General features: G+C 47.0%; 1 protein-coding gene across 10 annotated transcripts in view; it reads left to right on the top strand.

Moving 5' to 3' along the window:
• DENND2C (DENN domain containing 2C) overlaps positions 1–14,547 on the top strand; it is a 72,936-nt gene that overhangs the window by 47,126 nt on the left and 11,263 nt on the right. For all 10 annotated transcript variants that reach the window (XM_084853540.1, XM_084853541.1, XM_084853544.1 and 7 more), the window contains 9 exons: positions 295–339; positions 2,290–2,477; positions 4,311–4,420; positions 5,136–5,205; positions 5,917–5,994; positions 8,220–8,360; positions 8,648–8,796; positions 11,160–11,337; positions 12,447–12,488. In XM_084853540.1, coding sequence (XP_084709666.1) covers positions 295–339; positions 2,290–2,477; positions 4,311–4,420; positions 5,136–5,205; positions 5,917–5,994; positions 8,220–8,360; positions 8,648–8,796; positions 11,160–11,337; positions 12,447–12,488 — 1,001 coding nt within the window. The remainder of the gene's footprint in view (positions 1–294; positions 340–2,289; positions 2,478–4,310; positions 4,421–5,135; positions 5,206–5,916; positions 5,995–8,219; positions 8,361–8,647; positions 8,797–11,159; positions 11,338–12,446; positions 12,489–14,547) is intronic.

Genomic DNA, 14,547 nt, shown 5'->3' with positions numbered 1-14,547 from the left:
ATCAGAGTTAGTAGTATTAAACGATCGATGGTGATGCATCCTCCCCCAGTCCTTTGCATTGCACAACAGAGACGATGCCTCCCCGGAACCATATAATGAGCTTTACTTGCTTTATTTAACACCTGGGGTGTGTGTGTGTGTGTTGTAACAGGTCCTTTTTCTGGACAGTGCAGCTGTGCCCAACTTTTGGTGTGCCAGAGGCCCATGATGGATCATCGGCCTGTCAGTTGCCTTCCAGCATTTCCTATTCCCACCCAGCTGGCAAATTCTGATGGAAACTTTCTTTTGTTTCAGGTGAAACCAACGGCTATGACAGCGAACCGGAGAATCTGCCAAAAAGTGAGTGAGTGAGTCACTGGGGCTGAGCCAGCTCACGGGGCATAATTACAGTTGCCAGAGCACTTTTTGGTAAATGTGCTGAGAATGGCTGGGCTACATAAAGCTCCTGCCCTGGCACCATGTGCGGCATTTTGGGGCTGTGAGCCATTTTGAGTGATTGGACTATTGGCTGTTTGCGTGTGGCCAAGGGCACTCACAATGAGCATTGTAGAGACTGGTTGCGAGGTTTAGGCTGTGTTACACCCAGCATCTGGGTTAGTATAGCTCACTTGGCAGCCAACTCTGCTGCAATTTTGATGTGAGCATGGCATTCCTAGGACCCCAGAGAAGATAATAAAGGAAATAGGGTGACTGGCAGGAAGAAAGGCTGAAGGAACTGGGCACATTTAGAACTTATGGCAGTGGATTTCAACCTGTGTTCCTAGGAACCCTGGAGAACCTGAGGAGCTTAAACAACAGTTGCTCAAGGAGAAGATCAGTAATGGAGGACATTGCTGTCTACTGTTGTTCTTATTTTTGCTGAATTGGATAGCTTCAGGTGACTGTCCTAGGGCAGGGGTGGGCAGAAAGTAGATCTCCAGATGGTTTGGACTTCAACTCCCAGCATTCCTGGCCTATGCTGGCAGGGGCTTCTGGGAGTTGAAGTTCCAAACGTGTGGAGATCTACCTTCTCCCCACGCCTGTCCTAGGACACAAATCTGCTCATGAAGACTGAATTAACGTCCGTCCACAAATAAAAGTTCACATCCAGAGCAACCTTTCCCAACCTGATGCCCTCCAGATGTTTTGGACTCGTCTGTCATCAGCCCCAGCCATTGGTTAGGGATGATGGGAGATGTAGTCCAAAAGATCTAGAAGGCACCAGGCTAGGGAAGGCTGATCTAGGGAATCTTGCTGCTTCAGAAGTTGGAGTAGATGAGCTTTGAAGTTCTCTCTAGCTCCATGTATCTATGAAATCTCACAGTAAAACAAGTTAAGAGGTTGCCTACTCTTTCCGGGTAACATGTCCCTCCTCAGGGCATCTCCAATGTTGCCTGTTTAGAACTTTGTTTTTGTTGGTCCCAGTCCTTTCTGTACTCTGTATGCTCCTGCAGGATTGTGAAACGCCCTTTGCTGGGAAAAAGGAGTAACTGGAGTGAAATTATACATAATGTTTGGCCCCTTTATCCTGGGCTTGCATGTAAACACTGGAGGAAGAACTACCAGAGCAAGAGCAACAGGCTTCAAACTGGCTCTGCATCATGACTCATCTGCCCTACTTGGCACCAATGGCTCTGGACACACCAGCATTTCCTGCTCTCCATGCCTGGAAAATGTCAGAGCTGTGCTTTGCCTTTAGCCTAGGACAGCAGCTTGTTTGGAAGTGCCAACCAGCCTAGAACCAGCCATGATGTTTCCCTTGCTTCCTTCCTGCCAACAGCTCATGCAGGCAGTCTGATAAGCACCCTCTGTAGACTAGAGGTGGAAGGGGAGACTGTGCGGCAGAGTTTAAAATAAAGCGACTGAGCTACTTTACTTGCAGCCCACTAGGCTTGTGTCACTGCAGTTTCCACCGCTTTGATCCTGCCCCTTTACAGCATTGTGTGCATTCGGAACAGGAGGCTTTGTGGTAACTCACTATGGTGGAGGGGAGGAGACCAGTTCTGTCCTGACAGTTCTGTGCAGCTTGCTGACACTGTTGTCTTTTGTCTTGGATTGGGCAGCATATCTGCATTTGTTGCCAAGCTGTCCCTTGGCTTTTTGGTTCCTTTTTCACCAAGTGATTTTTGGTGCACAGGAGGGAGAGAGCTTGCCCTGGTCCCAGCTCTGCCACTGACCTGCTGCATGGCCTTGGGCAGATCCTTTACCTTTCAACTGTCTTCCTGTCTGTTGAATGGAAGCCATGCTGCCTCCCCTTTCTTCACTCAGGATACAAGGCTGTCGAGTTAAATAATTGTTTTGCTCTTGTAGGTCGCCATAAGCGCCTGCTGCAGGTGCAGGCTCAGTCCAAGAGGAACCCACACTACCAGACGCTGGAGCGGGACCTCATTGAGTTCCAGGAGCAGCAGCTTTTTGAGCTCTTTGTGGTGGTGTCGCTACAGAAGAAGCCGTCAGAAGTGACCTACACCCCACAGGTTATACAGCAGTTTCCTAGCAAGGTGGGTTGCATATGATTGTTTACAGCTGTCCCCACAATCCAAAGTTAAATGTGCAGGCTTTTGGTGTGTGGTGGAGGGAACAGGAGGAAGAGGAGGAGGAGATCTTGTTTTTTTTAAGAGAGTTATGATAAGTGCAAAGGGCAGCAAAGCACCATGTCTGCTGGGCCTTTCCAACTGTTCCAGAATATGTTTTGTGATTCTTAGAGTGTCACAGGAATAAAGTGTCTGAGTGCTGGGGAAAGGGGGAATTTGTCACAGCTCTAGCAGCAGACTGAAATCCCAAAGAGAAATCACCAAGCCTTTCTCTGCTCTCGTGATTGACAGAACTAATTAGCTTTATATCTGCCTTGATCTTGGGTAACTCTGGTTGGTTGATGTAGAATATTTATACCTACTTTCTTGTCCATTGCTCTTACCATAGAACTATATATACAACAGTGGTGTTGAACCCAGGCCAGCAGGCCAAATCTGGCCCATCTGGGGTCCCAGTTCAGCCCTCCAGGGTTTGCCAGATGGCCACACCCTTTTCCCCTGGCCACACCCGCTTCCCCCCCGACAGCCTATCATTTGGTGGTTTCCCAGCTTTCGTGTGTATTTTTCCCATTCTAAAACATTGAAATGCCTCTCCTAAGTCTCACTTACTGGCACTAAGAGCTTTAGGTTAGAATATGCTGGTATGTGTTGTCCTGCCCCTTGGCTATGGTCCTGCCAGGTTTGCCTTCAGCCCTGTGGGTGAGTGGGAGCAATTTGAAAGGAGAATCAGTTTGGACCAGAGAAGTAGTGGGCAGATGAAGGAGTTAAGCATTTCCCTCCTCACATCCATTTCTCCCCCCGCCCCCAACACTATGTTTCCTTGGAAAACCAGCCAAGCAGTGGCTTAGCCCGTGGTGCTCAGTCTCCTCCTGCAGAATGTGGGGGTGTATGTTTGTAGAGCAGTTTGCCAGAAAGCCAGGAAAGATCTTTGTTTTGTTTCTGGAAAACATGCACCAGTTTTTAGTGCAGCATGGCTGTGGGGTGGACACTGCTGGGGAAGGAAGTGCAGCTGAGTTAAGCATCGTTCCCAAGCTGCGCTGACTTCATCTAGGCTGCTGTTGATAACAAAAACAGGGAGGGGAATGTGTTGGCCTACATCGCTCAGAAGACACAGTGAGCCATGTCCCACCACCTCACGTGGCTCTTGTGCTCTTTGTAGCCTTGCTGACAAAGTGGATGGCATTTTGCCAGTCCGCTTGCCTTCTCTCTGCCTGGGAGATGTTTTGTAGGGTGGATGTGAACAAGATTTGCACAGGGGGGGGTCTTTCAGGCTAGGATCGTAGCAGGAAATATTGCCCTAGTAATTATGGAGCCATGATTATAACGCGAGTACAGTGATTACAACTCTGAAAATAGTCTTGTTTCCAAACAATCTGCCAGTCACTTCCTTGTACGGACTCTACAGTGAAGCAAGGTGCCTGGAAAACCTTTACTCTGCTCCGTAGCAAGTCAGGCTAGAGTGGGGCGGGTAACTCGCTCTGCACTAAAGGCCAGGTTAGCAATACATCACAGAACACTGAGCCACAGCCAACTTGCATACTCTTGCTGTGAAACTGATAGTATCAAACCTCAAAAAAACATTCCTTGGCCCTTGAAAAATGATAGCTTCTGTTTACTTGATTAAACAAAAAGTAATCCATAAATTCAGGTAAAAAGCCATTCCTGGAGGAAAAGGCAGGGTGAAAACTGTTGGGGAGGGGGGGAGTGATTTGGTATAGCTGGATCTGGCTACCTGTGCACAGAAGCAAATATTTTCCTGCCTGTGTCTGTTAGTGACATGGCATGTCGTTCCCCCTGCAGCCTGATCACCCCTTTCGGCAGTCTAAGGACACTGAAGAGAGGCTGAAGGTCATCCCCAAATTCTGTTTCCCTGACCCCAAAGACTGGTGCCCAACATCCGAGTCAAAAAGGTGAGTGGCTTTCAAATGCATGATCTTTTTTCATGGGGAAATCTAGGTCAAGACCTTGAATACTCAGGAAGTTGTCCATTCTTGATCTAGAGCAAATCTCTTGTTGAGGGCTGAAAAGTGATGCTGGGAATGGAAGAGATCAGCATGTGGGGTGGAGAGGTGGGGTTTGCCTGCCCTTGGTAAAGAACTCCACATCTTCCTTCTCGTATGGTATGGTGGCTTCCAGACTGAGGATGGGGATAGGGTGCCAGTTTAGCAAGTTGGAGAAACTGACATTTTTAAACTTATGACTTAACAACAACAACAACCACTGCCCATCATAACCCAGTTGTGATCTTGTTACTTTCAACCTTTCCTCTTCCTTCTTTACTGCAATGTGACAGTGGCCTAGATGTTGCTGGCTGTAAACTCCCCGTCCTGCTTACCTCCCCCAGTGGGATCCTGCAAGGGTGGGGTAAGAAGGTCATTTCTTGGCTGCCAGTTGTGGTCAATTATGGCAGGGCGGAGATCCTGGAAGGCAAGAAACTGACAAAATATCTGCTGTAAATGTTTAGCTGCCTCTGAACAATCCCTGCAGATGGGAACTGGAGAAAGAACAGTGTTGTTTATGTCCAGGATTAAGTCAAAGTTGGGAAGATAAGGCCCCTCTGCAGGGTAAGTTTAGCTCCTGCCTTGCCCACTTAGTCAATCTGGCACATTTATTTTTGTTGTCCAGTGAAACCTTTTCCTTCGTGCTGACTGGTGAGGATGGCAGCCGCTGGTTCGGATATTGCAAGAAGCTCTTGGTAAGTAGCTCCTTGGCTCTGAGGCAGTGTGGAAACTGTGCAGTTTCAACTTAAGGGTGGGATGCTTCTTGACAACCTGTGGACTGAATGGCTTTTTGGAATTCACCAAGGCTGTTAGCAGCTTATAAGCAAAATGCAGCTTCAAGCCAATCTTCAGGCTGGCATATCAAAGGCAACCAGAAAAAAAGAAAGAGATCTACTATTGGCAACTAAAGCCAAGGATGCACAAGTGGCAATGTGGGTGAGAGGGGGCATCTCTACACCAGCCTAAAATCCTGCATTTAAAATGGGGCTTTCTGCTTCTGTTTTAAATGCAGGATCACAACTGACTCCCTTTACATGTGCTTCCTTTCCCCCCTCTCCTTCCCCCCTCCGTCTCCCCGTATGTAAGTCTTCCCTTATCTTTCATCGATCTTTCTCCTCTTTTTGCCACTTTTCCTCTTTTCACCAAGGGAACTCTAGCTGAACACAACGGGGTAATTTGATAGCTCATTATCTGCGATCTATTTAAAAACGGAACAAAGGGCATTTAGTGCAAGAGACGCCCTGGAGGGTCATGGCGTCATGTAAAGAGCCCGCAAACTTCCGTGAAGGAGCAATCTCAATCGCAGCATAAAAGCTCCGTGTGAAGAAAGCCAGGTTCTCAGCAGTCTGACCATCCTGCGTATGCTCTGGTCACGCACATAACTGTCTGCTATTCTTGCCTTTTAGCCCGAAGGAAAAGGGAAGCGGCTCCCTGAGGTATACTGCATGGTAAGCCGCCTAGGCTGCTTCAACCTTTTCTCTAAGGTGAGTGAACTGCTCTCGAGGTTATAGCAAATGTAGCTCCTTGGGTAAAATACCTTCCTAGGCTTACTGTTGGTTGTTGGGAGCGGAAACCCTTTTTCTGCCCTTGGTGGTCACCTACAGCTGGGGTGGGGAGTGTCTTTTCCTGTCAAGGGCACATTCTCTCTGGGATAATCTGGAACATCGGAAGCTGCCTCATAGTGAGTCAGACCGTTGGTCCGTCTAGCCCAGCATTGTCGACGCTGACTGGCAGGGTTTCTCTCCAGGGTTTCAGGCAGACGTTTTTCCAGCCCTGTCTGGAGATGCCAGGGATTGAACCTGGTGCCTTCTGCATGCAAAGCGAGTGCTCAGCCCCTAAGGCCCAGCCCCTCCCCAATCCAGCTCTTTGTTGGGGGCTGGATGCTGTTGGTGTGCAGGGCCAAAGCCAAAGGTGACCCCTTCTTTCTCCTTTCTGCTACCCCTTTTTCCTTCCTCTCTTTCTGACACCCCCTCCTCTCCTCCCCCCACCCCAATCTTCTACACTTGCAGAGGGCTTGTAAAATTAGGCCAAATGTTTCTTGTAGCCCCGGGGTCACAGGTTGCCCATCCCTGATCTAAAGGGAAGGGTTGGCTTTCAGTGCACATCTAGCGATGCGGAAGCAAAATCAGCTGCCTTCATCAAGTAAAAGTTCACTGAGGGCTAGTCCCACTTTCCCCATCCCCCGAAGTCCTGACTGGAAAGGTTGGATAGACAGACAGGGTAACGCCCTGCTTTTGCAAAGCTTTTAAAAACCCTCTTTCAGTTCCCCTCTTACTACAGGGACACTGCTGTGGGGACAAGTGCAGAGAGAACTGTCTTGTCTCCTCTCGGGCTGCGGACTGGCAGATGAGAATCATTAATATCATGTGGTTTCTAACCTATCCTGAAATTATTTCATCACATCACAGCTGTCCATTCCCTGGAAGGCTTGTGTGCATCTTGTAGCAGCTGCCGTGTACCCTGGTTCCCTCATTGTTCATCGACTCTGTGCCTTTGCCAGATCTGCGTAACACATCTTTATTGAGTGTTTGCCAGAAGCTGATTTATATATGATTAGGAAGATCCCGATTGTAGGCTGTTACAGACAGTATTGTTGACACTACAGGGCTCATGACTGGTTCCTGAATGCGGTCTGTATGGGAACTTTCTTCCCATACTGTTCCTGTTCTAAGAGGTGGAGTTTGATTCGCTCTTCCTCCTCCATGTTTCATGCTGCTCTCGTGCAATTGCATGATGTGCAGAAGAGAAGTCAAGGTTTTCTTTTCATAGGTCGCCCTCTAGATTCTGCCAAAACTGCTCTTGAAACACCTTGAGGTTCAATGGACTAATGGCAAATGAAGGGCAAATTGGGGGGAAATAATTCAAACAGGTAGCACTTCATCTTTGACAAAAGTCACCTTTTATCCACAAACTGCTGTCTGTATTATGATTATTTGTAGGAAATTATGTATAGTCAAACACTGACATTTAATAGCCTTTGAATTTTAGGAGTCACAACCTCCATGTATCTGGGTGGGATTTAAGCATGGAACATGTTCTCATGAGGAGGGACATACTGGTCTTCATAGGTTTAGGGGATTGGAATGGCTTGTCCTGCTCTAGCCTGAGGGTGAACTGCCAGGTCCTGCTCCAGGATCTGCTTCCATGTTACTCCAAACGCACTAGTGGCTATTTAGAAAAATGAAGGGGGCACCAGTGGAACAGAAACAGGATGTGTGTACATTTAAATGTTCAGTTGTAGAACTTAAAAAGGAACCACAGTGAAAGTGCAGCAGGCTGCCAGATCCGGTCAAAAATGCTGAGGGCAGGCTTTGAAAATGATAGACATGAAGTAGAGATTGTGAAGGAATGAGGAATGGAGCATGGAGGGATGGAATTGGGGGATACATCATGGCGGCAGGGGCATGTCCGTGAGGGGACCACCCACGCTTGGTGAAACCATGACTAACTCACTTTCAAGTGAAATAAGCTGGGTAAATTGGTTTCTATGAAAAGTTGTGCCACTATAGATAAAGATGCCTGTATTGTCAAAGGTAAATGTGCATTTACCTTGTGTCTGCTGCACATAGTCCAGCATGTCTTACACATTAAAAGCAAAATGGCATCAGCTGAAGTGTGTGGAAGTGCCGTTTCAATCCTTTCTGCTTTTTCTCACTTGTATTGTGGCCCAGAAGAACCAGTCCAATAAGTGTAAACTCTTCTTATGCAGATACTAGATGAAGTGGAGAAGAGGCGCGAGATGTCCCCGGCCCTTGTGCACCCATTCATGCGCAGCGTCATGGAGGCGCCATTCCCTGCTCCTGGGCGCACCATCGCCGTGAAGAGCTTCCTGCCAGGAGCCGGAAATGAGGTAATAACAAAGCCATAGTTTGCGTCCTAGCAAAGGGGTGAGGAGTGGTCACTACGACCCCAATTCAAATCCCAAGGAAGGCCTATTTCACTGTCCAGGATGTAAGCAGTATTGGAATCAATTCACATACCATTGACTGACTGCTGGCACCCTTTATTGGCAAGCTCTTGATTGTGTTCCAGCCTCTCAGCTGAGCACCTACCAAATGTTTTGGTTTCTCGGAAAAACAACAACTATAAAATAACCCAGTGCTTGTCTGTGACTCCTTTACACCCCTTTGCTTTTAGGTTATTGAGCTTTGCCGTCCACTAGACTCTCGGCTGGAGCATGTTGACTTTGAATGTCTGTTTAAGTGCCTCAGCGTCTCTCACTTGATTCAAGTCTGTGCTTCTCTCCTACTGGAAAGGAGGGTGATCTTTGTTGCTGACAATTTAAGGTGAGTCAGTTGCTGGGGAACATGGGCGGGAGGGTGTTGTTGCAGTTGTGTCCTGCTTGTGGGTTCCTGGTTGACAGCTGGTTGGCCACTGTGTGAACAGAATGCTGGACTCGATGGACCCTTGGTCTGATCCAGCAGGGCTCTTCTTCTATTCTTCTGTTCTTAGACATACACCATGGTTCCTCTTCCTGGTTTGGCAAAATCCTGGGTTACTCTTTTCTTTCCATGCCACAAAAACCTTGCAATGTTTCTTGTTCGTGCATGATATAAAAAACAAACAAATCCAACCCTCAGAAAATGGAAACTCTGGAAACATTAAGTAGACATTCATAATTATTAACAACATACATACTGCTCATATTATTAATAATTATGATATATTAACAGCCTCCAGGCAAAGATTTGACTGATATGTTCCACTAGGTAGTTATGTGTGTATTGGGGGGCAGGGGAGAGTGGCAGATCCATGGAGTGCCATTGTTGCAATTAGAGCAATTTCCAGAGGAAGGGCCATGTTAGTCTCTTGCAGCAAAACCAGCAATGAATCTTGTGGCGCCTTAAACACTGACACATTTATTCTGGCATGAGCTTTCAGGGACTGTAGTCCACTTCATCACATGCGTGAACTGTTATTGAGAGTTTCAAGTATATATACAGTACAGATGGTGTGAGGGAGCAGGGAATTGTAAATGTCAGGGGTGTGTTCACTGACTCATCTTCCTATGCGATATATGCCATCTTCTGTCAGCAGTGCCCTTCTGCCTTCCTTCCACGTAGGACAAACAGGCCAGTCTCTATGGAAAAGGATAAATGGACACAAATCTGACGTCAGAAATGGCAATGTTAAAAACAAAGCTAGCGAGAGAGTGCTTCAGCCTCCCAAGATGCTGTCCTTGAAGTGGCCATGGTGGAGAAGTCTTTAAAGTGCCACAAGACACTGTTGTTTTGGCTGCAATTAGGGGGCCCTTGTTGGTGGGGGAGCAAAAGAATCCTATGCTGATCAAGGAACTCTCTAGAGAAGATTAGGGTTGCTAGGGAGGGCAGGAGAACCTTGGAGAAACTAATTTGGCTGTATGTGCATCTTGGAGGCTGCTCTGGCTGCTCCTTCAGCAGAGCAAACCAAAATGAAGTACTTCTTCACACAGCGCATAGTTAAACTATGGAATTCGCTACCACAGGAGGTAGTTATGGCCACCAGTTTGGATGGCTTTAAAAGGGGGTTAGACAAATTCCTGGAGGAAAAGGCTATCAGTGGCTACTAGTCTTGATGACTATGTGCTACCTCCAGTACCAGAGACAGTGAGCCTATGTACACCAGTTGTTGGGGAACATGGGTGGGAGGGTGCTGTTGCACTCATGCCCTGCTTGTGGGTTCCTGGTCGACAGCTGGTTGGCCACTGTGTGAACAGAATGCTGGACTAGATGGACCCTGGGTGTGATCCAGCAGGGCTCTTCTTCTGTTCTTAGAGCAGAGCAAGGAGAGAAGGTGGGGGTGGCTGCTTTGGCACACCATGTCCACATGGGCACACAGAGTGCGCGCTCACCTCTTCTTCCTTGCTTCCCCCAGCAGCAAGTGTGTCTCACCTTCGTTCATCTGGAAGGGCCCTGTGCACGTGCACTCGGCTTTGCTTCTTCCAGTCTGAATGCTCCCCATGCCTGTCTGTGCCTGTGTCTGAGTTCCAGGCAAGTAGTGGTGGCTGATGTTGCTCAGTCTTTGCAAGAGCAGATGGACATTTGAAACCCTAGGGAGGGAAATGCTGCTTGGGAGGGGGTGATCTGGAGCGAGTGAAAGTCTGAGCAGAGAAAGGGAAAGATAAAGGGTTAACTGCCCTTTCCCCTCCACTTTTCTTTTCTCAGTCTCCCCCTCTTGAAGCAGCTTTTCAAGCAAAAAAAAAAATGTTATTGATCTATCTTTACTTGAGTTTGGATATAGCGTGTAGTTTAGTGGAAACTGAAGCAAAAATCTTGCTGGGCCAGGCTACATATGCAGGAAAAGTGCATGGGCCAGACTTCCTGGGACTGTACCACTTCATCATACCAGTGGGAAATAGCATGTGTGAATGCTCCTCTTTGTAAAATAAACTGCATATAGAAAGTTAGCATGCCAAGGAGAAGCCTAGGACAGATCCCTTCTGCCTGGCATACTGGCTTTCCATGGCCAGGGAGACTTTAATATGGGACAGCATTCACTCTTAAAGCTTGCTGCCTTTATTATTCAGTGGTACAGTTCCAAGAGTAGCATGGGCTTTTTGTCTTGCAGAGAACCACTTCAGACATCACATTTTAACGTGTGGGTAGGGATACTTGTCATTATCTGGGGATTTTGTATACTGACAAACGTTTGCTATATTTTCTCTGCATAGCACCTTGTCCAAATGTGGCCATGCTGTGGTTGCAACACTCTACCCATTCACCTGGCAACACACCTATATCCCTGTCCTGCCAGCTTCCATGATCGACATTGTCTGCTCACCTACCCCATTCCTTATTGGCATCCTCTCCTGCTCCTTAACACAGCTCCAGGACCTGCCTATAGAAGAGGTGAGATCTTGGGAAGAAATGCAAGGGGTGGTGATGCCCCAATGACTACACTTTCTTAGCGAAGAGGGGGGGCTGAAGGTTTGTGATGACATTTGCATGACCTATTTACTGCAGAGCACAGGTTTGCGACTTGTGGCCCTCCAGATATTTTGGCCTACAACTTCCATCATTCACCTTGCATGTAACTCCACTTCTGAGACAAGATTAGCTATAGCCAGTATAGCTAATGGTGGGGGATGCTGGGAGTTGTAGGCCAAAACATCTGGAGGGCCACAAGTTGCCCGACCCTGGTGTAGAGAATATGCTAAGCTCTTCCAAGGATTTTATGCACACACATTTGTTTAGTCTGTCAGTGAATTGTCAATCACACATTGAGGTGCTGGCATTTTTGTGACACAGCTGTTTGTCCAAAGACCCATTCACAAAACTAATGGAAGCAGGACCTTTTTAAGGCTATGAAAGATCTAGGGACCCCAGAATGTTAATTTGTAGGACCACCCCCACTTCCTTTCTTTTCTCAGTTGGAGTGTACTGTCTGATGTGGCCACCTTTATGTGTGAGGCCCAGGTTAACTGCTCCCCCCTCCCTCCCCAAAGGATAGGGCAGTATCCAGTACTGCTGCTGTGCCTTCGTTAGTCCCATTTCACCCACAAGACCTACTGCGAACAGGAATGATCACTTCCAAAAGCAACCCCAGAAACTAGTGGAAATGTTCTTTTCTGGAATGGGACAAGTCAGAGGAGCTCACTTCTTTGAGCCCTGCTGACCTGCCCCATTCTGAAAATGAGTGTATCTGCTCACTTGCTTCCTGTTGCACTAATGGTGAGTTCCAGTAGCACACGGGCAGTATTGGATACTGCCCATAGCTCTGAAGCGATAACCGTGTCACATCCCAGAGAACTTGATAAGAAGGGCTGCACTGGAGCTAGCTGACTTGTGTTAGGTGTTTCATGCAGATGCACTACTGACCAATAGTTGTTCACATGGAAGAGCCTGGTCATATGGATCAGCAGGGGGCTGGGGAGCATGGGACTGCATGAAAGATCTGGGGATTATTTGCATGATAGCACACGGGCAATAACAGTGTATCTGTTCCTCTCTCTCTGTAGGTACTGATCGTTGATCTCTGTGCTGATAGGTTTTTGCAAGCGGTGAGTAAAATGACTTGCCTGCTGGCTGCTTCAAAAGCAAGCAGAACAGATTCTTTCAGAATGGGGCCATTCGGATCCGGGTGGGGTAGGAATAAATACATGGAAGTAAAATAAGGGCCAAGCTGCCCATAACATGTAAGATCCCTGATCAGATTCACTGATGCTTTCTTTAAACATAAATACATGGGAATTGGGGCTCTCCCCCTGTTTAATCCTTTCCTCTCTGCCATTTCGCTGATTTAAATTCCGCTCCCCCGCCCCACTATTATTCACAGTGGGAGAAAAGACAGGTACCTGTATTGTACCAGTTTTTTTTCCTCCATAGTTTAGTATCAGTTTTTTGAGGGAGGGGTATTTAACTCTTTTTTCTCCCCACATCATTTCCTAAATTTAAAACATCCCTTCCCCCAGGACCATGGCCCAATCCAGTTCCCATCTGCAGCTGCCTTTTAAGTCCAAAAAAACTGGCAGGAGATCTGACCATGGATGTTCTGGGCTACAGCTAGTTTGGCCCTAAACCAGCGATTCTTAATCTTGCCATTTATGGTTCTGAGGACTGGAAAATGATTGCATCTGGAGAATGCTGGGCATCTGGTGAAAGAGGGCTGCCCAAAGAGCCCTTGTTTGGCTTAATTATCTACAGATGTATTCTGTGGGAAAGTGAAATTTCCCAAAGGCTGCTGAAATTTAGTGGCAGTTTAGACCCAAATTACACACTGGCTGCGTTCAGATATGACACTAAACCACGACTTGTTGTTATGAGAACAGGTCTAGTCTCGTTCTAGGCTTGTGCACTCCCTCTTCCCCTCAAATTCACCAGTGTGGCCACCACAAGGTGAGCAAAAGCTTCTGCTTCCATTTTAGATTAACCTCAGTTTAGCATGTTGTTCCCAGTCCTAAACTGTGATTGGTCTTAACTGTGGTTAGTTGAAACAAACCAGATTCATAAATTATGGGTTGAAGTTGGCTCATTTCCATAAATCATACTTATGATCAGGAGTAGGTGACTTGTAGTCTAAAACATCTGAAGGACACCAACTCCCATAAGCCCCAGCCAGCATGGCTAATGGTCAGTGATTATAGGAGTTGTAGTCCAAAAACATTTCTTCATTCATTCATTCATTTATTTGTATTTAAAACATTTCTATTCTGCCCTATATCAAGATCTCAGGGCAGCATACAGATAAAATCAATGTAAACAATATAAAACAACAAATAATTGAAACACCTAAAAACATATTAAACTATTAAACAAACTGATACCAGTTAAAATCTAAAACAATAAAACAGTTAAAACAATGTGCTAAGGAATGCATGTAGCCCTCAAAAGGCTTTGGTAAAAAGCCATGTTTTTACTTGGTGCTGAAACGAGACCAATGTCTGTGCCAATCGGGCCTCCAAGGGGTGGGCATTCCACAACCGTGTTGCCACAGCAGAGAAGGCCCTCTCCCACGTTCCACCATAGTGTATGTGATCTTGTGACTAGGGGGTTGGACTCAGTGGTCTTGTAGGCCCCTTCCAACCCTATGATTCTATGTCTATGTCTATCTCTATGTCTTGTACTGGTGGGACGCAGAGGAGGGCCCGAGGAGGGCACTAGATTGCCTACCCCTGCTTGAGATTAACCACATTTTGTCCAAGTTTGGCGGACACTGCAAACTGTGGTTAATCTATGGCAAAAATGCCATTTTTGGTAGAAATGTGGGGTACAAGACAAATAAAACAGAAAGGAAAGCTTCCAAACTCCTCCATGTGGCCACACCAAGGAAGGGGGACTGTGCAAGCCTGGGGAGTGGCTAGGCTATTTCCTGTAATGCTAAACTAAGGTTTAGCATTATGTCTGGAATGGTCTGTTACATTAAATGGGTCGCTTGGCCTCACATTTTTATTCTGCTTTAAATAGTGGCTGTGGAAAGGCCCAGTGAGAATCACAGTGTAGGTAGTGGTTTTTAACATTTTTCCTCCCATGCCACATCCTGAAGAATGCCCTCCTCCCTCCCCAAAGCTGATATTCGCATTGGGAGAGAAGCTGCCATTGGCATCATAGCTTCAGGTTTTA

The sequence above is a fragment of the Heloderma suspectum genome, chromosome 4 (assembly GCF_057233095.1).
Source record: "Heloderma suspectum isolate Gila_16-S chromosome 4, 16-S_ref, whole genome shotgun sequence".
NCBI classification, from domain to species: Eukaryota; Metazoa; Chordata; class Lepidosauria; order Squamata; family Helodermatidae; genus Heloderma; species Heloderma suspectum.
Note: the sequence above shows the minus strand (reverse complement) of the source record. Positions and strands in the feature narration are given on the sequence as shown.